Below are 26131 nucleotides of genomic sequence, written 5' to 3' on the forward strand. Positions count from 1 at the left end.
TTAGACACTTTTGACTTCTTTCAAGTATATTTTCACTTCAAATAAGTTATTGTTAGTGTTATTACAAACAAAAAAACTTGTTTTGACTAGAAATGAGACATTTTGACAAGAAATAAGACAAATATTCTTCTTATTCTTTGCAGTGTATTTAGGCCTGCAAAATAGGAGACACTATAGTCGTACCTGCCCACCACTCAGAATTATGATGGCAGCTTTCCCTTCAGGTATGTTATAGTCATCCCATCAACTAGCCTGACCTGTTCACCTGTGCTATGTGGAGAGAGACAAACACTGTCTACCCAGGGAGCATTGCAGTCAGCTACCTAATTAAGCTAATGCTCAATGAGCGAGTTAAAAAGTCCTCACAGTCTTCAGCCTCATTTTAAAACAAGAACCATGAAAAGAGGTTCTAACTAATGTCTGAGGCTACAGCTGATGGTCTATAAAAAGACACTAAAGAAAACACATTGCATTGCTGTGTAGAGCTAGCTCGCCATGATACTGTCGGCATGAAAAGAACAAAATATAACTGTTATTTTCTTCTAACTTACTGGCCAATGTTTTCCCCAGTAAGAGGAGCCGGCTGACGCAGCGGCGTGATCTCCACCTGGCATTAAACAGGTGGCGACTGGAAACCGCTGAGCCACACGCACGCCAGCCAGGTGAAGTTGGTAAATAGGCTGTTGCACATGAGAAGACAGTGGCGTGTAATTGTAAACACCGTCTTGATGCATTTCCTCCAGACAGCGGAGGGACCGGTCACCTGCAGCGCTTCAAACTTCACATGAAGCCAGTCTGTCGTCTGTTCACCTGCATCTTTCTGTGTTTACTCCCACCGTGTCTTTGAACAGCTGGAATACCAAGTGGAACTGACATAAAACATGATCACAACTCACATTTATCTGGGAAAGAACTGTTTCCATCAGAATTTGTTGCATAAACTTTGTATCAATCAAGAGAAAAGCCAATGAACTTTACTGTTTCCATAAGACATTTTTAATTCCATATTGCTTCATGTGAATAAAAACATGTGGATGGAAACATGGTTTAATAGTTTGCTTACTATCAGCGTGGGACGTCGCCTGTGTGTCGGAGCAGAAGTGAAACATGACGACACCAGGAGGAGGATCAGAGCAGAGAGCTGGGAACGCCACTCGCCCAAAGAGGACGTTTTCTGGGACGCATACTTCACATTTAACACTAGAAATTTTCTATTTTTCGAACAGTGTATATAACATTTTTCAAAATTGTTACAAATTTCTGAATTCATGTCCATTTCTCATGAGAGCAAGGGACTGTCATTGTTATGTTCAATGTTTATGAGTGATGTTCATTTTTTATCTGTTTGACACTGTGTTTAACTGTTTGACAACTTTCTAATATCTGAACTCGTGTTGTGTTGTGGGATGAGGTCAAAATGACTAACTAACTAAATAACTAACTATCTAACTAACTAACTGACAAACTGAGTGACTAAATGGACATTATTTAGCAATGATTTAGCAATGATTGGAAAATCAATTTTATACATTTTTATATACACACACTGTTCGAAAAATAGAAAAATAAAGAGTCGGCTATATTGGTTGCCTAGCAACGACTATTGTTATTTTTTGTAAAGTAAGTTTGTGTATATGAATGTGAAGCATTACTATAAAGTGTTTTGAACTGTGTGTCTGGCTGGTTATATAATGTATATGGCTATATAAATGCAGCCCATTTACCATTTTTGCATTAGAATGAATGGAGGTCAAAATGACCTCTTGGAGGTTCTAGGTAAAATCACAATTTTCTTCGTTCTCTTTTATACTAGAATCATGAAAACGCATAAGATGATGTAGAACACACTTTTAGGAAAAGTCATCGACTGGGAGACATAGGGATTTTACGCAAACAGATTTACGTGCATTTTAAGAAGTGCGAGAGGTCAAAATGACCTCACGGCGGTTCTAGTGTTAAGCTGCTGTCAAACACTTTGAAAAACAAGATCGATCCATTTCTTTTTCAGATATTCTAAATTTTAAGTTATAGAAAATAGAGCAGTGGAAACATTCTTGGAAACATAAATATTTTTCCATACAATAGTTTCCATTTTCTATACTTTTCCAGACCTGGAAATGTATCAAATCTAATTCAATACTTTTCCATACTTCAGTAGGAACCCTGAATAAAAATGCTTCATATGATTCACTGCAGTAGAAATACTTTATTCGGTTACAGTAGGAAAGTAGAAGTACTCCCTGTACTTACAGTAACACAGTGAAAAAACTTCATGTATTTACAGTAAAACAATAAAATACTTCCTGTAGATACAGTATCAGAGTGAAAGTACTTCTTACAACGTATCACAATGAATACTTCTTGTATTTATAACACCAGCGTTTTCTGAGTCTGTGATGTCATAGATGATGTCATACGTGATGATGTCACATCCTGACAGGTTCACCTGCTGCACTTTACACTTTATTTCACTCCCACAGTCTCATCAGCTGTGGAAACAGCTACAGATCAGACTCACTGCAGAGTCTCCAGTCGAAAGTCTGGACTCTTCACAAGATCATGAAGCTGCTGCAGAGCTGAAGAGCTCAGCTTGTTGCTGTTGGTCAGGTAGCTGGGTCCTTTCAGCTCCAGTTCTCTCAGGTGGGAGGGGTTGGACTTCAGAGCTGAGACCAGAGAAGAACAGCTGATCTCTGACAACCTGCAGTTCCGCAATCTGAATAAAGAATAAAAGAAGATGAAATGAAGATCACACACACACACACACACACACACACACACACACACACACACACACACACACACACACACACACACACACACACACACACACACACACCTGCAGTGATCAGATCATTGATTATTGATCAGACTGAGTGAAATGAGCTGAAAGTGAAGAGTCATTGTCAGTGTGAGAGAAGAACAAGTGGAAACATGAGACAACAACTATTTCAAACGTCCTTCATTCATGACATCAAAGTCAATGATTCAAGTTCTGAGTGAAGATCAATCAGGTTCAGTTGTGGATCAAAGATCTAAGATCTACAACAGTAACAGTCAGTGAACTGACCTCAGAGTCTCCAGTCTACAGTCTGGACTCTCCAGAAAACCACTCAGATGCTTCACTCCTGAATCATGAAGTTTGTTGGAGTTCAGGTCCAGGTGTCTCAGGTGGGAGGGGTTGGACTTCAGAGCTGAGACCAGAGAAGAACAGCTGATCTCTGACAAACTGCATCTCCACAATCTGAATAAAGAATAAAAGCAGTGAGTTGAGGACAAAGCTCCTTGTTGACAGCGTTCAGTGTCTCATCATCTGTTCAGAGCTGAAGAAGCTTCAGAAAGAACAAGTTTAGAAAATCAAAGTCCAACAGCTGAAGCAACAGGAAGCAGGTTAAACAGTCACATAGAGAGAAAACAGCTCATTAATATTCATGAGAAGCTGCTGCTGCTTCAACACAGACGCAGTGACTCCGCCTCTTCACCTGTCAGCTCCACCTGTGGCTCCATCCAGACAAACTCATGTTGTGCAGCCACATTGATCAGAGATTTACTGACCATGCTCAAGACAACACACATGTGAGGCTGAACTCTGTTACCATGACAACTAACGTGTAGAAACACATGTTGAATGAAGCTCAGAGACAGAAAAACCTGAAACACACCTGCTTATTATGGGATGTTGTCTTTGAATGTTTCACTATAAACATCCCAGAGCCTCAGGAAAGAGGTGGAGCCAGCAGCTATTGATTATAGATCAGTTATTGTCTGATACATCACATGTGTTTCTGTAGTGGAGGTGAAACATGAAGAGAAACAGAGACTGGACTAAAAACCAGTGAGGTGCAGTCAGGGCTTTGATTTATTCACTTCATCTAAAGTTGGATTCTTTTGGACTTTCAGATAACTTTACTACAAGTTCAATGTGTCAGAATGTGGTGATTTTCATGGTCTAATAAAAGCCAGTAAACAGAGCTAGCTTCTGTCCAGGCAGCAGCTGCACAAACCACTCAGCCATGTGTAGTATTACAGAGCAAAGGCCCAGAGCTGCTCTGCCTCTTCTGTCAGTACGGTGTGTATGTGGCTGTTTGCACATGTGCAGTAAGTTCCCACAGAGAGTTCACATGGAGGTGAAGAGGCACAACGCTACGCTGCCTCTTAACTTAACTGCACCATGTCTGAGCTGCACTTCTGTTCACGTTGCCTTGGTGAATGGTCAATACACAGACGTGTCCCCTGGCTTTTTAGCCTCCAGCAGTTTAGCAGCTAATTCAACTGCAGTGATGCTCCACTGGAGAGGTGAACACCTTAATGAGCTTCATCTGAAGAACAACAGCAGCTTTTATCTGACGGGAGACCAACGCCTGAGCTACGGTGGCTAACAGTTAGCAAGTTTTAACCTACTCTCTCTCTGACACTTAGACACTTTTACACACACACACACACACACACACACACACACACACACACACACACACACACACACACACACACACACACACACACACACACACACACACACACACACACACACACACACACACACACACATACACACAGCCCAGGTTGTGTGTCTTATCTGTTGTAAACCTTGTAATAACAGCTTGTTGTGTACAGTTAACATCCTTGTTGCTCAGGTTTGAGTGTGGATTGTATTAAAGGTTTGTTGTGTGATGTGAGCGGTGCTCCAACATGTGATCCTGTTATTGATCTGAGTTGTGTGTTAATAACAGCTGATGTCAGGACGGCATGGATTGTGGGGAAAAGGTGTTGCACATGTTTAAGACTTGGATCTGTGTGAACCATTGTGTATAAATCTGTTTGTTGTGAGGTTGTTGTGTGATGAGCTGTCTGAGGTGCCGACCCCCCACAGCCCTGGTCTTGGTCTGTGAGCGCCTGCCTACCCTGTCCTACAGCCTCAGTGTGGATCAGTAGAATATCAGCCTCATGTCTGCAGCTCAGTATCAACACAACTTTCACATCACATTCATCTGAGCACAGAAATAAAACAGAGTCTGACCTCAGAGTCTCCAGTCTACAGTCTGGACTCTCCAGAAAACCACTCAGACCCTTCACTCCTGAATCCTGCAGCTTGTTTCCACTCAGGTCCAGGTGTCTCAGGTGGGAGGGGTTGGACTTCAGAGCTGAGACCAGAGAAGAACAGCTGATCTCTGACAACCTGCAGTCCTTCAATCTGAATAAAGAATAAAAGAAGAAGATGAAATGATTGATGATTGATCAGATGTGTCCTGATCAATGATCAGTGTGTAACTGAGTAGAGGGACTTTGTCCTTGTGTTGTTGTGGATCATCATCATGTGGCCTTCTACACACATCATCCACATGTCAGCACAGATTCATCAGCTGCTGCTGACCTCAGATCAGTCTGTCAATATACAATCAATATCTGATCAATACCTGTTGGACTAAACACTGACTACAACTCTCTGATTCAGGACTGAACTGGATCAAAGACACACACACACACACACACACACACACACACACACACACACACACACACACACACACACACACACACACACACACACACCTGCAGTGATCAGATCATTGATTATTGATCAGACTGAGTGAAATGAGCTGAAAGTGAAGAGTCATTGTCAGTGTGAGAGAAGAACAAGTGGAAACATGAGACAACAACTATTTCAAACGTCCTTCATTCATGACATCAAAGTCAATGATTCAAGTTCTGAGTGAAGATCAATCAGGTTCAGTTGTGGATCAAAGATCTAAGATCTACAACAGTAACAGTCAGTGAACTGACCTCAGAGTCTCCAGTCTACAGTCTGGACTCTCCAGAAAACCACTCAGATGCTTCACTCCTGAATCATAAAGGTAGTTGTCGCTCAGGTCCAGTTCTCTCAGGTGGGAGGGGTTGGACTTCAGAGCTGAGACCAGAGAAGAACAGCTGATCTCTGACAAACTGCAGCTCTCCAATCTGAATAAAGAATAAAAGCAGTGAGTTGAGGACAAAGCTCCTTGTTGACAGCGTTCAGTGTCTCATCATCTGTTCAGAGCTGAAGAAGCTTCAGGTCCAGAGGCTGTGGACACAGTCACAGTGGCTCAGGAGAAAGTGTCCACTGTGTGAAGCTGACCTCTGACCCCTCACTGACAGTGGAGTCATGTGACCAGAGGCTGCTTCACAGACACTGTGGACAGGAAGTCAACTCCTTTAATGTCATGTGACCATGAGCTGAAGCTTCCTTCCTGTGGAGCCCAGTGTTGATGTTCATGAGCCTCAGTGTCTCCACAGTGGGATCATCAAACCAACACTGTTCTCTGAGCTACAGGACTTTAACCTGACCTCTCACACTGGGAAGCTGCTTTGACCTTTGACCCTGAACCAAGCAAAGAGGGAAAACTCAGATCTACATCAAATCTGTAACATGGAGTCACAATCAGTCGCTGCTTCAAACTGAACTTCACACATTTGAACTGAACACAGACAAAAGTCCAACAGGTCCAGTCAGTGAACTCACCTCAGAGTCTCCAGTCGACAGTTTGGACTCTCCAGTCCAGCACACACAACCTTCACTGATGAACCACTCAGGTCGGTGGTTTTACTCAGGTCCAGTTGTGTCAGGTGGGAGGAGTTGGACTTCAGAGCTGAGGCCACGACTTCACAGAGACTCTCTGAGAGTTTACAACCAACAAGTCTGTGAAGAGAGAAAATATCAAATGTGTCAGAATCAAATCAGATGAAAGCTGCAGTAAAAACACAGTTGATGCATCTGATGATGTGATGAACATCTGAGCTTCAGCTCATCTTCTCTGACTGAGTTTGACAGGAAACAATGATCCATGTGTGTGTGTGTGTGTGTGTGTAGGTGTGTCTGTGTTTAGTACCCTAATAAAAGACAACAACAACATCAGCACCAACCAGTGACCCACAGTAAAGAAGCGAGATGCCAGAACAAAGGTCAGTGGGTTATGCTTGCTGTACATTTTGTGCATTTTAAAGGGATAGTTCAGCTTTTTTGAAGAGGGGTTGTCTGAGCTACAAATGCCCATTAAGTATATTATCTGCAGTAGAAAGGTCTCTGCTCTCCCCCACTGAGAAACACCGAAGCCCCGCCTATCAGCTGTTGGGATCAGCGGTGTGTGGAAGAGGCGGAGTGATACAGCACGTTTTGGAGCCGGCCCGTGTGGAAGAATACTGGGTGAGTTGGTTAGTTCCAGATAAACTAACTTTGTTCCGACCAACTGATGCATTGTAAATGTTTTCTTTCTATCGTACCATTGATGGTGTATTATTTTGAGACAGGACTTCTCGTATGCAGCGAAAATACACTGATTAATTGTTCCTCATTCACAGCCGTTTACTGCCTGTGTCTCGGTGCAGCATGATGCGCCGGTGTTTCTCAGTGGGGGAGGCAGAGACCTTTCTACTGCAGAGAGTAAACTTAGTGGCCATTTGTACCTCGTACAGCCCCACGTCAAAAAATGCTGGACTATCCCTTTAATATTCTTCTCTCCTCAGTCCAGGCGCCCAAAGGCAGGTGTGTGGCTGATCCAGCTGTTAGCAGCTTCATGCTCATCATCATCATCATCATCATCATCATCATCATCATCATCATCATCATCATCATCATCATCATCACCATCATCATCATCATCATCATCATCATCATCATCATCATCATCATCATCATCATCATCATCATCATCATCATCATCATCATCATCATCACCACCACCACACTGACCTCTGAGTGACCTCTGACCCTTCACCTTCTACCAGCTGCAGTAACATGGAGTCACAATCAGTCGCTGCTTCAAACTGAACTTCACACATTTGAATTGAACACAGACAAAAGTCCAACAGGTCCAGTCAGTGAACTCACCTCAGAGTCTCCAGTCGACAGTTTGGACTCTCCAGTCCAGCACACACAACCTTCACTGATGAATCACTCAGGTTGTTTCTACTCAGGTCCAGTTGTGTCAGGTGGGAGGGGTTGGACTTCAGAGCTGAGGCCACGACTTCACAGAGACTCTCTGAGAGTTTACAACCAACAAGTCTGTGAAGAGAGAAAATATCAAATGTGTCAGAATCAAACCAGATGAAAGCTGCAGTAAAAACACAGTTGATGCATCTGATGATGTGATGAACATCTGAGCTTCAGCTCATCTTCTCTGACAGGACACAATGATCCATGTGTGTGTGTGTGTGTGTGTGTGTGTGTATCAGAGTAAAATAAGTATTAGTACCCTAAAGACAACAACAACAACAGCACCAACCAGTGACCCACAGTAAAGAAGTGAGATGCCAGAACCAAGGTCAGTGGGTTATGCTTGCTATACATTTTGTGCATTTAAAGGGATAGTTCAGCTTTTTTGAAGAGGGGTTGTCTGAGCTACAAATGCCCATTAAGTATAATATCTGCAGTAGAAATATCTCTGCTCTCCCCCACTGAGAAACACAGAAGCCCCGCCTATCAGCTGTTGGGATCAGCGGTGTGTGGAAGAGGCGGAGTGATACAGCACGTTTTGGAGCCTGCCCGTGTGGAAGAATACTGGGTGAGTTGGTTAGTTCCAGATAAACTAACTTTGTTCCGACCAACTGATGCATTGTAAATGTTTTCTTCCTATCATACCATTGAACTGGTGTATTGTTTTGAGACGGGACTTCTCGTAGGCAGCGAAAATACGCTGATTAATTGTTCCTCATTCACAGCCGTTTACTGCCTGTGTCTCGGTGCAGCATGATGCGCCAGTGTTTCTCAGTGGGGGAGGCAGAGACCTTTCTACTGCAGAGAGTAAACTTAGTGGCCATTTGCACCTCGTACAGCCCCACGTCAAAAAATGCTGGACTATCCCTTTAATATTCTTCTCTTCTCAGTCCAGGCGCCCAAAGGCAGGTGTGTGGCTGATCCAGCTGTTAGCAGCTTCATGCTCATCATCATCATCACCACACTGACCTCTGAGTGACCTCTGACCCTTCACCTTCTACCAGCTGCAGTAACATGGAGTCACAATCAGTCGCTGCTTCAAACTGAACTTCACACATTTGAACTGAACACAGACAAAAGTCCAACAGGTCCAGTCAGTGAACTCACCTCAGAGTCTCCAGTCGACAGTTTGGACTCTCCAGTCCAGCACACACAACCTTCACTGATGAATCACTCAGGTCGGTGGTTTCACTCAGGTCCAGTTCTGTCAGGTGGGAGGAGTTGGACTTCAGAGCTGAGGCCACGACTTCACAGTGACTCTCTGAGAGTTTACAACCAACAAGTCTGTGAAGAGAGAAAATATCAAATGTGTCAGAATCAAATCAGATGAAAGCTGCAGTAAAAACACAGTTGATGCATCTGATGATGTGATGAACATCTGAGCTTCAGCTCATCTTCTCTGACAGGACACAATGATCCATGTGTGTGTGTGTGTGTGTGTGTGTGTGTGTGTGTGTGTAGGTGTGTCTGTGTTTAGTACCCTAATAAAAGACAACAACAACATCAGCACCAACCAGTGACCCACAGTAAAGAAGCGAGATGCCAGAACAAAGGTCAGTGGGTTATGCTTGCTGTACATTTTGTGCATTTTAAAGGGATAGTTCAGCTTTTTTGAAGAGGGGTTGTCTGAGCTACAAATGCCCATTAAGTATATTATCTGCAGTAGAAAGGTCTCTGCTCTCCCCCACTGAGAAACACCGAAGCCCCGCCTATCAGCTGTTGGGATCAGTGGTGTGTGGAAGAGGCGGAGTGATACAGCACGTTTTGGAGCCGGCCCGTGTGGAAGAATACTGGGTGAGTTGGTTAGTTCCAGATAAACTAACTTTGTTCCGACCAACTGATGCATTGTAAATGTTTTCTTTCTATCGTACCATTGAACTGGTGTATTATTTTGAGACAGGACTTCTCGTATGCAGCGAAAATACACTGATTAATTGTTCCTCATTCACAGCCGTTTACTGCCTGTGTCTCGGTGCAGCATGATGCGCCGGTGTTTCTCAGTGGGGGGGGCAGAGACCTTTCTACTGCAGAGAGTAAACTTAGTGGCCATTTGCACCTCGTACAGCCCCACGTCAAAAAATGCTGGACTATCCCTTTAATATTCTTCTCTTCTCAGTCCAGGCGCCCAAAGGCAGGTGTGTGGCTGATCCAGCTGTTAGCAGCTTCATGCTCATCATCATCATCATCATCATCATCATCATCATCATCATCATCATCATCATCATCATCATCATCATCATCATCATCATCATCATCATCATCATCATCATCACCACCACCACACTGACCTCTGAGTGACCTCTGACCCTTCACCTTCTACCAGCTGCAGTAACATGGAGTCACAATCAGTCGCTGCTTCAAACTGAACTTCACACATTTGAACTGAACACAGACAAAAGTCCAACAGGTCCAGTCAGTGAACTCACCTCAGAGTCTCCAGTCGACAGTTTGGACTCTCCAGTCCAGCACACACAACCTTCACTGATGAATCACTCAGGTCGGTGGTTTCACTCAGGTCCAGTTGTGTCAGGTGGGAGGGGTTGGACTTCAGAGCTGAGGCCACGACTTCACAGAGACTCTCTGAGAGTTTACAACCAACAAGTCTGTGAAGAGAGAAAATATCAAATGTGTCAGAATCAAATCAGATGAAAGCTGCAGTAAAAACACAGTTGATGCATCTGATGATGTGATGAACATCTGAGCTTCAGCTCATCTTCTCTGACAGGACACAATGATCCATGTGTGTGTGTGTGTGTGTGTGTGTGTGTGTGTGTGTGTGTGTGTGTGTGTGTGTGTGTGTGTGTGTGTGTGTGTGTGTGTGTGTGTGTGTGTGTGTGTGTGTGTAACAGAGTAAAATAAGTATTAGTAGAACAACAACATCAGCACCAACCAGTGACCCACAGTAAAGAAATGAGATGCAGAGCCAAGGTCAGTGGGTTATGCTTGCTGTACATTTTGTGCATTTAAAGGGATAGTTCAGATTTTTCGAACATTAAAGTAGAACTATGCAGGATTCCGGCTGCAATTATTGTGGCTCGGAGACACTGTGATGGTTGAGTGACCTGTTATTATGAGGAGAATGGGGTCTAGGCCAATGCACCCCCCACCAGCTCCGTGACACTACTGTGTAGGCTGACTACCACTACCAGCTGTGATAACGTGATTTCAGGTCCAGAAACGTTTGTAATATCACTGGAAAAAGTCGCTACATTTGTTGCTAGTCGCTTTTGACAAAAAACGTCGCCAAGAGGGTTTGGAAAGTTGCCAGATTTAGCCAGAAAGTCGCCAAGTTAGCAACACTGCACTAGCCCAATTAGTAGGGCTTAGCAAACACCGCACTCTGACCACGAGCCAACCTGAGCACATCTGGTACCTTCAGCAGCTTTGTTGTAAACAAAAGCACGTGTAAGGAGGTGGAGGAGGTGGTTTTCAGTGACATTTGCCCCCCGGAACTGTGGGGGAGCTCCTGAGAGGGAAAGAAAACAAGAAACCAACTAAGGAGTGAGCTATTTCTGCCCGACTTGCATAGTTCCACTTTAAGTATAATATCTGCAGTAGAAAGGTCTCTGCTCTCCCCCACTGAGAAACACCGAAGCCCCACCTATCTATTTTTTTTCTTTCTATTGTACCATTGAACTAGTGTATTATTTTGAGACGGGACTTTTCTTAGGCAGTGAAAATACATTGTTCCTCATTTTCAGTAATGCATGAGTACTCTAACGCGTTACTTTTATTCATAGGTAACGCTGTAACGTAACTGATTACTTTTAATTGATGGTAACGTAACCTAACTAACTACTTTCCAAAGTAACTATACCCAACACTGCTCACGAACCTACTGCAGACACAGAGAACTGCCGCTGGGGAAGCTGTTACTCACTCACTCACTCATGATTCGCTGCACCAGAGAACTGCTGCTGCAGACGTGATTCAGGTTCACGTACTGTGCTGAATGTGGCGCTGTGTCACTCACTGCCTGGTGTACTGCATGCACAGAGCTGTGTAGCATCATGTTAAGTGAATGTACTGTGCACAGAGGACTCCACTGTACTACGCACGTCCCCTTTCTTTTTTTTTTTTTGCACCGACCCTTGTTTACAGAGAGTGTGTGTGGGGGGGGGCTGTAACGTCTGACGCTGGGGGGGGGGGGGGGGGGGGTGACTCGGTGAACGACTAATTTTAAGGAACCGATTCTATTGATTCAGTACAGTCAAAAGAACTGCCAATCCCATCACTATCAAGAGACCAAGTCACACATGTGCAAGTCTCAGGTAAGTCTCAAGTCTTACCCTGTCACTTTTTTTTAGCAAGTCAAGTCAGGCCACACGTGGACACTTGGACCCCAGGAAGAATAGCTGTGGCTTTGCCGCAGCTAATGGGGATCCGTATAATAAACAAACAGACACGTTCTGTCAAGTCAAGTCCAAGTCAAGTCACCTTATTATTGCAATTTCTTTCTTTTCTTTCTTATTAAAGTGAAAAGACAATATGGTATGTCAGTTAACATCATTGGTCAATTCATCTGACATGTTGAAAAAGTATGACAATTAATTGGATTTGCATTGTGATTAGTGATAGGTAGCCTAATCAGTGAAATAGCCAAAAGACAAAAGTCCAACAGGTCCAGTCAGTGAACTCACCTCAGAGTCTCCAGTCTACAGTTTGGACTCTCCAGTCCAGCACACAGAACCTTCACTGATGAATCACTCAGGTTGTTTCTACTCATGTTGGTTTTACTCAGGTCCAGTTCTTTCAGGTGGGAGGGGTTGGACTTCAGAGCTGAGGCCACGACTTCACAGAGACTCTCTGAGAGTTTACAATCACCAAGTCTGTGAAGAGAGAAAATATCAAATGTGTCAGAATCAAATGTGTCAGGTGGACGCGGAGCTACACTACAGCTGATCAATGAGGATCATTGATGCTGATCTACCAGGTCACTGATGTTCTGCTGCTTCACCTCTTCACTGTTATTGATGAAACTAGTGCAGAGAAAACACTAAAGTTCAACTCAAGTGGCTTCATGTCTGTTTCACATCTGACCTGTTGAACTATAACAACAAGTTCTGCTCTTCTCTTGTTACTGTCCACTACTGCAGCTTCCTCCACTGTGGGATCAATACATATACCAATACCAACCAATACAAATACCAATAAAGGAAAAACATGGGGACTCCAATTAATTTCCCTTCGGGAATGAATAAAGACATTTGATTGATTGATTGATTGATTGATTGATTGATTGATTGATTGATTGATTGATTGATTGATTGATTGATTGATTGATTGATTGATTGATTGATTGATTGATTGACCGACCTTCAACAGCAGGGCACTGTATAACATGACAACATTTATAAAATAACATCTGGCTGTGGTTCTCTTCAAGTGTTTATCTAAGTATTGATCTAAACCAGTGGTTCTCAACCTTTTGTACATTAAGGACCCCTAAATTGACACAAATTAGACCACGGACCCCCATTGGACCAAATTTAGAAGTAAACAGCAGAAATACACAAATATTTGTTCTGAGACTGAAGAACATCACTTTTTTTATACATTTAAATTAGGGCCAATGGCGTGAATTTTTGGAAATATTATAGAGAAATTTCTGGAAAAAAGTGGTCAAATGTCTCCCAAAACATTTAAACATTTCTAGGACGAAGTGGTAAAAATTCTGAAAAAAAAGGAAACATTTTCTCAAAAAAAGTGGTAAAATTTCTCGTAAAAAATGTTTAAAAAAAAAGTACAAAGTTTCTAGAAAAAAGTGGTAAAATGTATCCAAAAAAAGTAAAAGAAAAAATCTAGAAAAAGTGGTGAAATTAGAAAAAAAAAACACTTCTAGAAAAAAGTGGTTGTGATTTCAAGAACAAATCGGGAACCCCCTTCAAATCTCTCAAAGACCCACGTTGATAACCACTGATCTAAACTGCTAATCAATAATTATATTGATCATTTCTGGACTCACCGAGCCTTCCTGCAGTTCCTCACAGCTGGGATCAGTCTCAGTCGTCCCTCCTGTATTGTGTTGTACTTGCTCAGGTCGAACTCGTCCAGAACCTGCTCTGACATCTGCAGCATGTAGGCCAGAGCTGAACACTGGATCTCAGAGAGTTTCTCCTTTGATCTGTTCTTTGACTTGAGGAACTGTTGGATCTGCTGATGAACGGACTGGTCCTTCATCTCCGTCAGACAGTGGAAGATGTTGATGCTTCTGTCAGGAGAGATCTTTGTCTTCTTTTCCTTCAGGTTGTTGATGGTTCTCTGGATGGTTTCTGGACTGTTGTCTGTCTGACCCAGCAGACCTCCTAACAGCCTCTGGTTGGACTCCAGAGAGAGGCCATGAAGGAAGCGAACAAACAGGTCCAGGTGACCATTTCTACTTCTGAAGGATTTCTCCAATACTCTCTTCAGGAAGTCATCCAGGGTTGAATCAACATGTTGTTTACCAAGGAACTTCTTGAGGACCTGTGTGTTCCTGTTGGTGAAACAGTGGAACATGTAGACTGCAGCCAGAAACTCCTGAACACTCAGATGAACAAAGCAGTAGACTGTTTTCTGGAAGATCACACTCTCTCTTTTGAAGATCTCAGTACAGAGTCCTGAGTTCACCAAGGCCTCTGTGACATCCAGACCACACTGCTCCAGGTCTTCTTGGTAGAACATGATGTTTCCTTTCTCCAGCTGTTCAAACGCCAGCCTCCCCAGCTTCAGAAGAACTTCCCTGTCGGCCTCCGTCAGCTCCTGTGGACTCGTCTCATGTCCTTCACCGTACTTGTTCTTCTTCCTCTTTGTCTGGACCAGCAGGAAGTGTGAGAACAGGTCAGTCGTGGTCTTGGGCAGTTCTCCTCTCTGGTCTGTGGTCAACATGTGCTCCAGAACTGTAGCACTGATCCAGCAGAAGACTGGGACTTGACACATGATGTGGAGGGTCCTGGACGTCTGGATGTGTGAGATGATTCTTCTGGACAGATCTTCATCACTGGACCTCCTCCTGAAGTACTCCTCCATCTGGGCGTCAGTGAAGCCTCGGACCTCTGTTACCCTGTCAACACATGTAGGAGGGATCTGATTGGCTGCTGCAGGTCTGGAGGTGATCCAGACCAGAGCCGAGGGAAGCAGATTTCCCTGGATGAGGTTTGTCAGCAGCACGTTGACTGATGACGTCTGTGTGACATCAGACACAACCCCCCTGTTGTTGAAGTCCAGTGACAGTCGGCTTTCATCCAGGCCGTCAAAGATGAAGAGAAGTTTACAGACAGCCAGCTGCTCTGCTGTGACCTTCTGTAATGTTGGATGGAAAACATGGAGCAGCCTGAGAAGACTCAACCGCTGATCTCTGATCAGGTTCAGCTCCCTGAACGAAAGCAGAACCAGCAGACTGACATCTTGGTTCTCCAAGCCCTCGGCCCAGTCCAGAGTGAACTTCTGCACCGAGAAGGTTTTTCCAACGCCAGCGACGCCGTTGGTCAGAACCACTCTGATGGGTCTCTGTTGGACAGGTGAGACTGTAGAGACGTCCTCTCTCTGTTGGACAGGTGAGACCGTAGAGACGTCCTCTCTCTGTTGGACAGGTGAGACCGTAGAGACGTCCTCTCTCTGTTGGACAGGTAAGTCTTTAAAGATGTCGTTGCACTTGATTGGAGTGTCATGGAGGGTCTTCTTCTTGGACGTTGTCTCCAGCTGTCTCACCTCATGTTGGGTATTAACCTCTTCACTCTGTCCCTCTGTGATGAAGAGCTCAGTGTAGATCCTGTTGAGGAGGGTTACACTTCCTGTTCCACTTCCTGTTCCCTCAGTTCCTTCAGTCACTCGTTCACATCTGCTCCTCAGACTGATCTTATGTTGATCTAAAACCTCCTGCAGACCACGATCTGCTGAGAGAGAAGAGACAGAGTCAGACTGAAGACAGAGAGTCTGACAATCTGATCAGATTATTTCATCAACTAGAAAAACTACAGACAACAAAGAGAAGGTTTGAATCATCATCTTAAATGTCAGTGCTGTGTGATGGAACAATGACTCTGGAGAAAACAACAGGTCCTGGTTTCACAAATGACCACATCAGCAGACAGATGTTCAGTCTCACTTTGTCCACAGCTGCTCTGATTGGCTGTCTGCAGCTCACCTCTGGTTCTGGGTCTTTTTCCACACTGGGGACAGGAGGGGGGTCCTGAAGAACCAGACTGGTCCCAGTCTGAGGTGAAGCACTGTCTGCAGAACCAGTGTCCACAGCTGGTGGAGACTGGATCCTTCAGGACGTCCTGACAGAGACCACAGCAGGACAGCTGCTGGTCCACAGAGACACCACTCCTCTTCCTCCTGTCAAGACATTTCTGGATCAACAACATGTCACAGCTCCACATCTGTGCTCAGTTTACAGTAGAAACTGTCTCTTACCATGACTCTGAAGGTCCAGGTCCAGACTTGAAGTTTAGAGGATATCCCATGGACTGGTTACTCTTCATGGACAGACAAATGGATCCTGGAGACTCTGCTCTCAGTCTGTGGTTCTGACCTCTGCAAACACAAACATGTTTTTATTCGCATCACATTGATCACTGATCAGTTCTCTGATCACAGAATTTTTGATAGTGGTAAGTTCGGATGTTACCCAATATGTTTGGAAATCAATCAGTCCACCTTAAATGTCAGTATGAACATTTGTTTTTGAGATCTCTACACTTCAGACATTTAGTGATGATCAGGGGCCGTATTCACAAAGCATTTTATCTTACCGCTAGGAGTGCTCCTAACTCGCACTAAATTTTACGTAGGAGTTTTTTCTTAAAAGCTATTCACAAAGCCGCTGAGACCTACTCTTACTAAGGATAAATCAAATCAGAGCAAACTAAGAGTGACGCCCTGGTGACGCCCCGTTGCTATGGATTACGTCAATTCTCGTGCACGAATTCGAGGCGCTCAACACGGTGATTGGTTGTTGAGTGCCGGCGGCGCACCCCCGCCCCCTCCCCTCCCTCCTCCTCGCCGCCGCCCACTCCGCTCCACTTTTTTTTTGCAGTCAGGTGCGACGGGGCTTTTTAGATTGCTTCGAGTCCAAACCACTCTCTCTGCTGCCAAGTTGGGCTCTGAACTTTCTGTCTTTCTCTCTGCCATCTGCATCTTTCTGCTACAGTTTTTGTCGCGTCTCACTTTCACTTTCAGCAGTGAGTGACGCTGTGCAAATGCAACTCTATGAGGGTCAGTGCGTCCACTCGCAAAGCAGCCGCTGGTTTTTTTTTTCTTCCCACATTTGAATATTAATTTTCACATTTGTTGACAGCCCTAATATTATATGGTGATCATAATAATGATGAGAAAAGAAAATGCATTACCCACATTTGTGGCCTATAGCAGGATTCGAACGCAGACTGACAACAAGTTTAGTTTACTGAAGGAGCTGCCCTATCACGTGAGCTATTAACTGATATGTGTCTAGCGCACTCACCAACTTTAAAAAAATATTTTTGGCTGACATCAGCATGACTGCATCGCAGCGGTCACAGTTACCTCGGTCCGACCGTTGTGACGCCTATATTGGACAATCCGTCACCGTCACTACTCCCGTTTTATAGCTAAAATGTTGTAGATGACGAAAAAAAAAAAAAAAAAAAAAACGACAAAAAGGCACTTTTGGCATCAAAGGGCAAAGGGGCAGGTGCTCCAGCACCCCCCTCAGCAGCAATTCGCAGTCCTCCATACATTTGCCTGGCTGCAGCCATTTCCGATTCTTTGTGAATAGGTCTTACTGAGTTAGGAGTCCTAGGGCTATGGCAAGTTTCCCAGAATGCATCTTGCGGCAACCGGCAGCTGATTTATTTCTCACTGTAGCGCTGTTATTATGTCATTTTGTTAAGTTTTAATATTTTTTCATGCGAGAAAGTAGCTGTTTAGATCCCCAGTGTGCGGTCGGTTTATCCACATGAGGCTGTTTAGACGTTTGCTCCGATGTTTTTCGGAGAAGTGAAGCTCCACGGTGGAGCCTCCACCTGTGGAGCAGATCAGCGGCTCGTCACGGAGACACCACCCCGTCCGGAGAGCTCGTCAGCCAGCCAACCTCCCGACCTCGTCCCGGTAGAAAAGACGACCGCTAATTAACTTACCCGCAGGGTTTTAAAGGTTTACCGCCGCGTAGTTACATTCTTTTTAGGAGATAAATGCTCGTCTCATTGATGAAATGTAACAATTGTCGCATTAATTTGTTTGAATTAAAAGTGAAGCTTCATGTGTTTTGGACACAGAAGCAGCACTGCCTGGGGGATCTTATACAGCCTATACAGAAATCACCACATTTACATCAATAAATAAATGTTTTACAATGAACCGATCATTCTTCATTAAATTTTATTTTATTTTATTATGTTAACGTGGTTCTGAATAGAGGATTTGTGGCAAAAGCTCGTCACGTCTGCTTATGTGAAAGCCAGCAGAGACGACCGATGACGCATGTGATTGTTGAAGTGGTGTCCCAATTCGTAGGGGCTGACTTTCAACCCTACTCCTTGTAGCTCCGTTTCAAGGGCAAGGGTAAGGGCTAGGGGTAGGGGTAGGGCTAGGGATGAAAAATAGAATCGGAATTGGGCCAACCTCTACGAATTGGCACACCACTTCAACAATTACATCATCAGTAGTCTCTGCTGGCTTTCACATAAGCATTAATTCAAACAAACTAATGCGACTGCCACAATTTTTACATTTCATCAATGAGACCTAAAAAGAATGCTACCCGGCCTTTAAAAACCTGCGGGTAAGTTAATTAGTGATCGTCTTTTCTCCTGGGATGACGACGGAGGTTGGCCGGCTGACAAGCTCTCCAGACGGGCTGCTGCCTCTGTGAGCTCTGGGAGTTTCACTTCTCCGAAAAACATCGGAGCAAAATTCTAAACAGCCTTCATTTGTATACTTTCTCGCATGAAAAAATATTAAAACTTAAGTAAGCTAAGTGGTGTTATAACAGTGCTACAGTGAGAAATAAAACAGCTGCCGGTTGCCACGAGATGCATTCTGGGAAACTTGTCATACTCCTCGGTTTGTGTGCCTCTGAAAAATCTCAGTTTGAAGGGCCAGATAGCCCTACCACTTCCCCCTAACCCTCGTCTGAACCAGAATTGGGACACGCCTACCACTTCACGTGAACGCGCAAAATGAAGTGGTAGGGCTAAGGGGGGAATTGGATTTCACGTGAACTGATAATATTTGATTTCATCACTTCCTGAATAAAAGTTTCAGAGTGTTGATCGATGGCTGCAGCTGATCCATATCTACCATTGTCACTGACATGACAGCAATAAAGTTTACAGTTTAGAACAAACAACTGAATAATGAAGTTCAGGAGAGACAGTCCTAGCTCTCAGGGTTTATCACAGCAGGTTTCTGATATTTGGTCAAGACTAAATATTTGCTCTGTCCTGCTCTTCCTCCACACCGTCTGTCTTTTTCTGGATTCCACTGATTCCTCCTGAAGAAGCTTTTCTTAGAAACACAGCAGCACAGAGACGTAGAGTTACATTTACAAGGAGGTTCAGTGATTCCCTCCAACAGCTGCTCACTATAAAACCATTTCCTCTCTGTCCAACACAGACCTTTAACCAGAGACATCTGGGGTCTCATTTATAACCGTTGCGTACGCACAAAACGGGGCTGAAAGTGGCGTACGTGACTTTTCACGCCAAGGTTGTGATCTATAAAAAACAGACTTGACGGGAGAATGTGCGCAGCTCTAAGCAAACTCTGAGCCATGCGTACGCGGGGTCATCCCTATGTTCCCACAGCCCTATGTTCCCTCATTTCTAACTTTTGTTGTCACTGAAAATTAGGCCCTATTCCCACAGCCCTCTGGTCCCACCATTGGTTGGGTTTAGGCAATGAAGAAAGGAGTTGGTTAAGTTTAGTAAAAAGACCAGGTAGAGGCTAGACAGGCCAGATAGACAGAGTCCAGATAGGTAGAGAGAGTCCAGAGGGAACATAGGGCTGAGGGAACATAGGGCTGAGGGAACATAGGCACGCTCCCGCGTACGCATGGTTTGGAGGAAAAGGGGAATTGGCGACACAGACGGTGTGGTGGTGAACTGAAGTTAGACTCAGGAAATGATGATTGAGAAGAACGCTTATGTTTTTATTATCGGCCGTCACACATTTAGTTTCAACCCGTATGCGTTAGATCCATGTTGCCACGGTGATTTAATTCAACAGCGCCCTTATTTTGCATCGGACTGATGTTTCAGAAACATCTTCTTAGAATCTAACTTAAAATTCTAAATCAAAATTCTTTCTCTATATTTAATCACCACCATCTCTCCGTCATATTGTCCACTCAGAGCGCAGGAGGAGGAGAGGACGGCGCGGCTGCATGGGATAAATACATGGTGTAAATAACTACATGTTCCTATGATACTGTGTGAACATATGATCGAGAGTCAATTAAATCTCAAACCCTGGAGAAAAAATCCAGTAATCGTTCCCATAATTGTTACATTCTGTTTTCTTGTTATCAAGAGAAGTGTCATGTTTGATCATTCCTCAGAATGTAACTGATTCCGCTAATTATTCAAAGTTTTATCGATCAGTCTAATTACTGTAAATAATACAGTAATGAGTTGAGCCCCGTGCGTAATTCTGCACCACGGCACCGCTGGAGGAGAAAGGAGGGAGAGGGAGACCATGATGAATGGTTAATAACTCGTTTCAGATTAAAACTGTTGTCATTGTTGTAACTTTGTGCCGAACCGGGTCCAGCATGTGAGAGGGCAGCGCACCAAAACAACACCGCGTGCGCTCTGAGCCGCTGACGCCGTTAACAGCTGCAGCAACACGTCACGTCGCCACTTTCACACCTGCAGCTGATTCACAACACCGACAGAACAAGAGCACGTCAGGCTCATTGACATGCAGATCGCATTCATGTGGTGGTTTGCATTGACCATCTACGGTTAAAACAGGGCGTGTACAGGGCGGAACGTGAAGCGGATTCAGCTGCGCACACTTGTAGGAACTCTGTGATTTATAAAGGGAAGTTTGCCTGCAAGTGTGCGTACGCAGGGTTTTATAAGTCTGAATATTTACTGCCGCACGCAAAACCTGGCTTTTGGGCGTACGTACACTTTTAGTAACGATCCCACGCACAGTTTTATAAATGAGACCCCTGGACATCACTGGCAGGTTCATCAGCTGATAAGAAGTTCTGTCTCTACAGGAAGTGACCTCAACTGCAACAGTTCAATCAGTTCACAGCTTGGTAACAGGTCTCTTACTTTGGGTCTGATGGTCCAGGTTCAGGACCGAGGTTTGGAGGATTTCCCATGGACCAGTCACTCCTCATGGACCAGCAGGTGGGTCCAGGTCCAGGTTCAGGACCGAGGTTTGGAGGACGTCCCATGGACCAGTTACTCCTCATGGACAGACAGATGGATCCTGGAGACTCTGCTCTCAGTCTGTGGTTCTGACCTCTGCAAAAACAAACATGTTTTTATTCACATCACATTGTTCACTAATCAGTTCTCTGATCACAGATGCATTGTGGGAAGTCTCCAGTGACGTCAGCGTCCAGCACATAGACTGTAAAAAATATGGATGTAGCATCAGTGACGTCACCATTGGTTTTGGGGAGTCGTTTTTGTGACTCAAATATGGCGGCCTGAACAGCGCCGTGTTGGATTTACCGGCCGAGAACCCGCCCACTGGCCTCGAAGCAGCTGTCCATGGAGCTGCTCGGACCTGTCACTCAACGTTTCCGCACCCTAATTGGCGAGAATTTTAACCTAATAACAGTAAAACGGTAGAGTTAAAAAAAAGTCACCCCCCTCAGAGTGTGTGCGGGGGTAGAAACTATCGATTGAGACCAAAAAAGGTGCTGACACCAGGCTTTGATCATGTTTATTGAGGACGTAAAGTCGGCGATTTTAACATGGGGGTCTATGGAGAATGCTGCTTTCTGACACCAGCCCCCAGAGGAAGCCGAGGGGATTGCAGTTTTTTGAATGCGGAAGTGAGCTTCACTTCTCAGACCCACAACTGCCCCTTTGGTCCAGCACCACACACTGTAGTGAAGGATGGAAGCAACACAGCAGCATCATAGACAACAGTGTAGAGTCAGTCAGTCATTAACAGCTGCTTAACATCTGTCTCACATCAGCTCTACACAGGATCACACACTGACACTGACACACACACGTACAGAGGACACACAACACAGGCAGGCTTGGGGAGTAATGGATTACATGTCATAGCGTAAGAGAAAAAAAAAGGAAACAGTAATCTGTTACAGTAGAAAAAATATGTCATCAGATTGCTGGAATATTTGTTAAAATGAGGATTACTTCTTGTCAGGATTACATTTTTAAAATGTTGCAGTTGTCCTCCTCCACTATTATTTTTTATTTCCTTCGTGACGTCCTGTCAGCTTCAGGACTCTGACTGACCGGTGACTCATGGTTGATTGTCACGGGAGTTTGTCCATCGTGTTTTATTTTGAAATTTACCGGCTGCTCGGTGAGTTTGACTTCCTGTTTTGAGTGATCTTATCGATATGGATTGATGTGTGCTGGTATTCTTAATTTGCATATTTGGTATTGAAGTAATCCAATAGTAACTAAAAGTAATCCAGTACATAACTTTAATTGTGTGATACTTAGAGTAAGTTACTGATTACATTATTTTGCAAATGTAGTTTGTAATTATACTGGATTACAGTTTTAAAGTAACCCTCCAAACCTGCACACTGGTCTGAATCTGGTCTCTTACTGTGACTCTGGAGGTCCAGGTCCAAGACTGAAGTTTGGAAGATCTCCCATGGACCGGTCACTCCTCATGGACAGACAGATGGATCCTGGAGACTCTGCTCTCAGTCTGTGGTTCTGACCTCTGCAAACACAAACATGTTTTTATTCACATCACATTGATCAGTGGACACACACACACATTTCCTCTTCTGTGACGTCACACACACTTCAGGTTTTTATCAGGTCTCTTACTGTGAGTCTGGAGGTTCATGTTTGGACCGGTCACTCTCCAGAGACTTTGATCTGTCCTCCTGTTCCTCCACATTAACACTCATCTTCAGGACTTCAGTCAGTCTGAGAGGGAAACCAGTAACACACACACACACACACACACACACACACACACACACACACACACACACACACACACACACACACACACACACACACACACACACACACACACACACAGAATCAAGACACACCCAAATGCACCGAGGACAAACTATAATCACGTCCTTGTCTGATCCAGTTGTTGACCTCCACCACTCATAGTACTTTGACCATAGATATAAACACATAGAAGCCTCTGATGCTGCTGTCCATTGGAACGATATGTCAATGCGGCCGCCATCTTGGGCAGGGGGAAGCCGTGTCTACTTACTGCATTAGTCAACAGAGGCAGAGGTCTATCAACCATTTAAATCACCATAACTCACTGAATATTCAACCGATTTTCAAGACCTTTGGTTTATTATCAATGTCAGACATAAATTTATGATACAACATAGAATGATATTTTATAATTATGTTACATACATTTACATACTCAGACACACACCCACATGCGTACATTCACTGAAATTTGTTCTTGACAAGCCTGAATGCGGCATCTACTTGTATATATCTATGACTTTGACATTAAATCCATGTTCATCCAGTCACCGTGACCTTTGACCTTTGATGTTTGTTCTGAGTGTGAAGAAGTTGTGTGGAGGTGAATCTGAGACAATGTGCTGACGTATGTACGGACTACGTCTGACTCTTCTTCCCTCCACAGTCCACACAGACAAACTGACTCTCACACTCTGACACAACAACAACAACAACAACAACAATAATAATATATGTAATAATAAATGTTGTGTTGACACTCACTCGTCTCGACTTCAGTTTCTCTCCTTCTGCTCCGTTCACTATAAAATGGCGACTTAACATCTTTACTTTCACTTCCTTCCTCACTCTGCTCTGCAGTTACAGGAAATGACACAAGTTCGTGGTGACAGAGGGAGGGGAAGTCACTTTATCCAGCTGTGGTAGAAGAGCTGCTGAGAGATTTAAAGACAAAATTGGCTGAGGGTCGTCGGTCACACTGTTACTGATTCTGTTTCTGTCCATGTTGAAATGAAACAACTTCAAAGACTTGAAATACATGAAACTTCATCTAAAAGTGTGTCCATGAAGTGTTTAATCTTTCTGCAACACAACAAAACCATCTCAGCCTCCTGCTGTTAGTTTAGTTCTGGTTCCAGTCTCTCCATCAGGCCTGGGATCCTGCTGCAGGGACCTGATCCCATTCAGACCCATTAGAGCTTCAGTAAAAGTCCAGTACAGACACTGGGTGAAGTGGCTTAGTGCACAGTCAGATTGAAGCAGGATGGAAACAAACTAATGCTGCGTCGCCCCGGGATACTTCACTAAACTGGTTCACACAGAGTCTTTGGGTCAAAGATCAGTGGGCGGATTTTAAGAAGAAATTTGAGAGTATGTTGTTTTAATTGTCTTTTTTTAACGTTTATTTAACCAGGCAAGCAAATTAAGAACAAAATTCTTATTTTCAAGTGCAGCCTGAAGGGGAAGGGGGAATTGTCGTTTTGTCTTTTGACCAAACTGTGAAGCCAAAGGACGACCACTAGATGGCAGCACAGGAGGCTGAGAATCAGTGTGACAGAAGTTCTTCATCCAGAAGAACCACAGAGTCCTGATTCATTAGACCTGAAGAAACCGATGAAGAAAACACAGAATCACACACAAACTGAGTTCACAGAGAAATAATTACATGAAATAAATAAACCTGTTGTATGTTCAAAGATGGATGTTAATGTGCACATTCACAAAGTCTTCACCATTGTAATGCAAATGAAATAGAAAAAAAGAGCTAAACATTTGTATTGAACTATAGTTTATGATGTTGTTCTGTACATTTTTTGGATTTTGTGCAAATATTTTCTACAATATGCAGAAACTTCACAATTCACTGTCAGAGGAGCAGGCAAAACAGCTCCATTACACATTTAATGAGGTTCAAGTGTTTTCAATGTACAAAACACACACACACACACACACATCTTACAGGTGTTTTTCTGTGGGGAACAGAAGCTGATTGTGCTGAGTTCATCTCTGACTCTGGGATTAGAAAGAATAAATTATCATGTGGGCGTGTCACTGGTGGCCAGTCACATTATCAGCATTATTTTAATCTCTCTCTCTCTGATTGGTTCAGGACGGCTACATGCTACAGTGGACCTGTGGTGATGTGTTCAGGTGTAATCAGAGACAGGAGGATTCACACAGAGATGGTGTTACACTCAGAGTCTGAGCTGCAGTGTGTGTCGTTCGTCCTGCAGGGGGAGACAGAGCTCTGTAACTAATGTCATGGTGTGTTCACTGACCACAGAGACAGGTTTAAAGGTGTACAGAAATGGCCGTTTGTCCTGTTTGTCGCGCCGAGTTGTCACGAGCTGCAACACGAGTTTACCCGAGTAGGGAAAACGAATTTGATTGGTCGTTATCGAGCGGGCGGGATATTCAAAGCTTGGGGCGAGCCCCAGCTCCGTGTGTGTGTGCGTGTCTCAGACGTTTGAATGACGGATGACGGATCCAATATCAGTGGCTGGTGAATCGTGTACAGGCTGACGTATAATCTGTGCGCCTGCATTATCCAATGCGAAAAAAAAAATACACACTTTCATCCCGGATTTACTCAAAAATAGAATTTTGCACAAAGTTTGGCCTACAACGTCTGATAGATGAGTTATTACACTAATTTTATGACCCAGAGTGGACTCAAATTCAGTTTTCTTTTCTGTACACCTTTAAGTAGCTACACTCCAAACATGGTCTATAACCACACACAGTGACTGATGAATTGATTTTCTTTCATACTGTATCAGACAAAAGTTTCAGAAACCACAACACAAAGCTGTGAGAGTGGAACATAAACACAACAAGTGTAAAATCACAACCTGCAAAACTTAAAGGTACAGTATGTAAGAAATCTAAAGCAACTGGCCGTAAAATCCTCCTAATATGTCACAGAGACTCAGGAATAATGTTCATATAACATGATGAACTCACCAACAACAATAGTACAGCCAGAGTATTCACATTAAAAATCTTTTTTTGCAGACTGCAAATCATGTTTATGTTTTGAATTTACGTGTTTACATGTTGC

General features: G+C 43.9%; 2 protein-coding genes across 2 annotated transcripts in view; both read right to left on the reverse strand.

The window, feature by feature from the left end:
* The window catches only part of LOC310987534 (NACHT, LRR and PYD domains-containing protein 3-like), a 192529-nt gene that overhangs the window by 85246 nt on the left and 81152 nt on the right, over positions 1 to 26131 (reverse strand). The window lies entirely within an intron of this gene.
* LOC310987227 (protein NLRC3-like) lies at positions 1851 to 24184 on the reverse strand (the record flags this gene model as incomplete). Its single annotated transcript, XM_083973417.1, has 11 exons — positions 23836 to 24184; positions 22930 to 23031; positions 16361 to 16480; positions 16089 to 16282; positions 13929 to 15837; positions 7859 to 8032; positions 5779 to 5952; positions 5015 to 5188; positions 3068 to 3241; positions 2598 to 2713; positions 1851 to 1867 (listed from the first exon to the last, which is right to left on the reverse strand). Exons 2-11 carry the CDS (start codon positions 23010 to 23012, stop codon positions 1851 to 1853), a joined length of 3135 nt encoding a protein of 1044 aa, XP_083829543.1. The 5' UTR covers positions 23013 to 23031; positions 23836 to 24184.

This window comes from Trachurus trachurus (genome assembly GCF_905171665.1).
Source record: "Trachurus trachurus genome assembly, chromosome: 6".
In the NCBI taxonomy this organism is placed as follows: domain Eukaryota; kingdom Metazoa; phylum Chordata; class Actinopteri; order Carangiformes; family Carangidae; genus Trachurus; species Trachurus trachurus.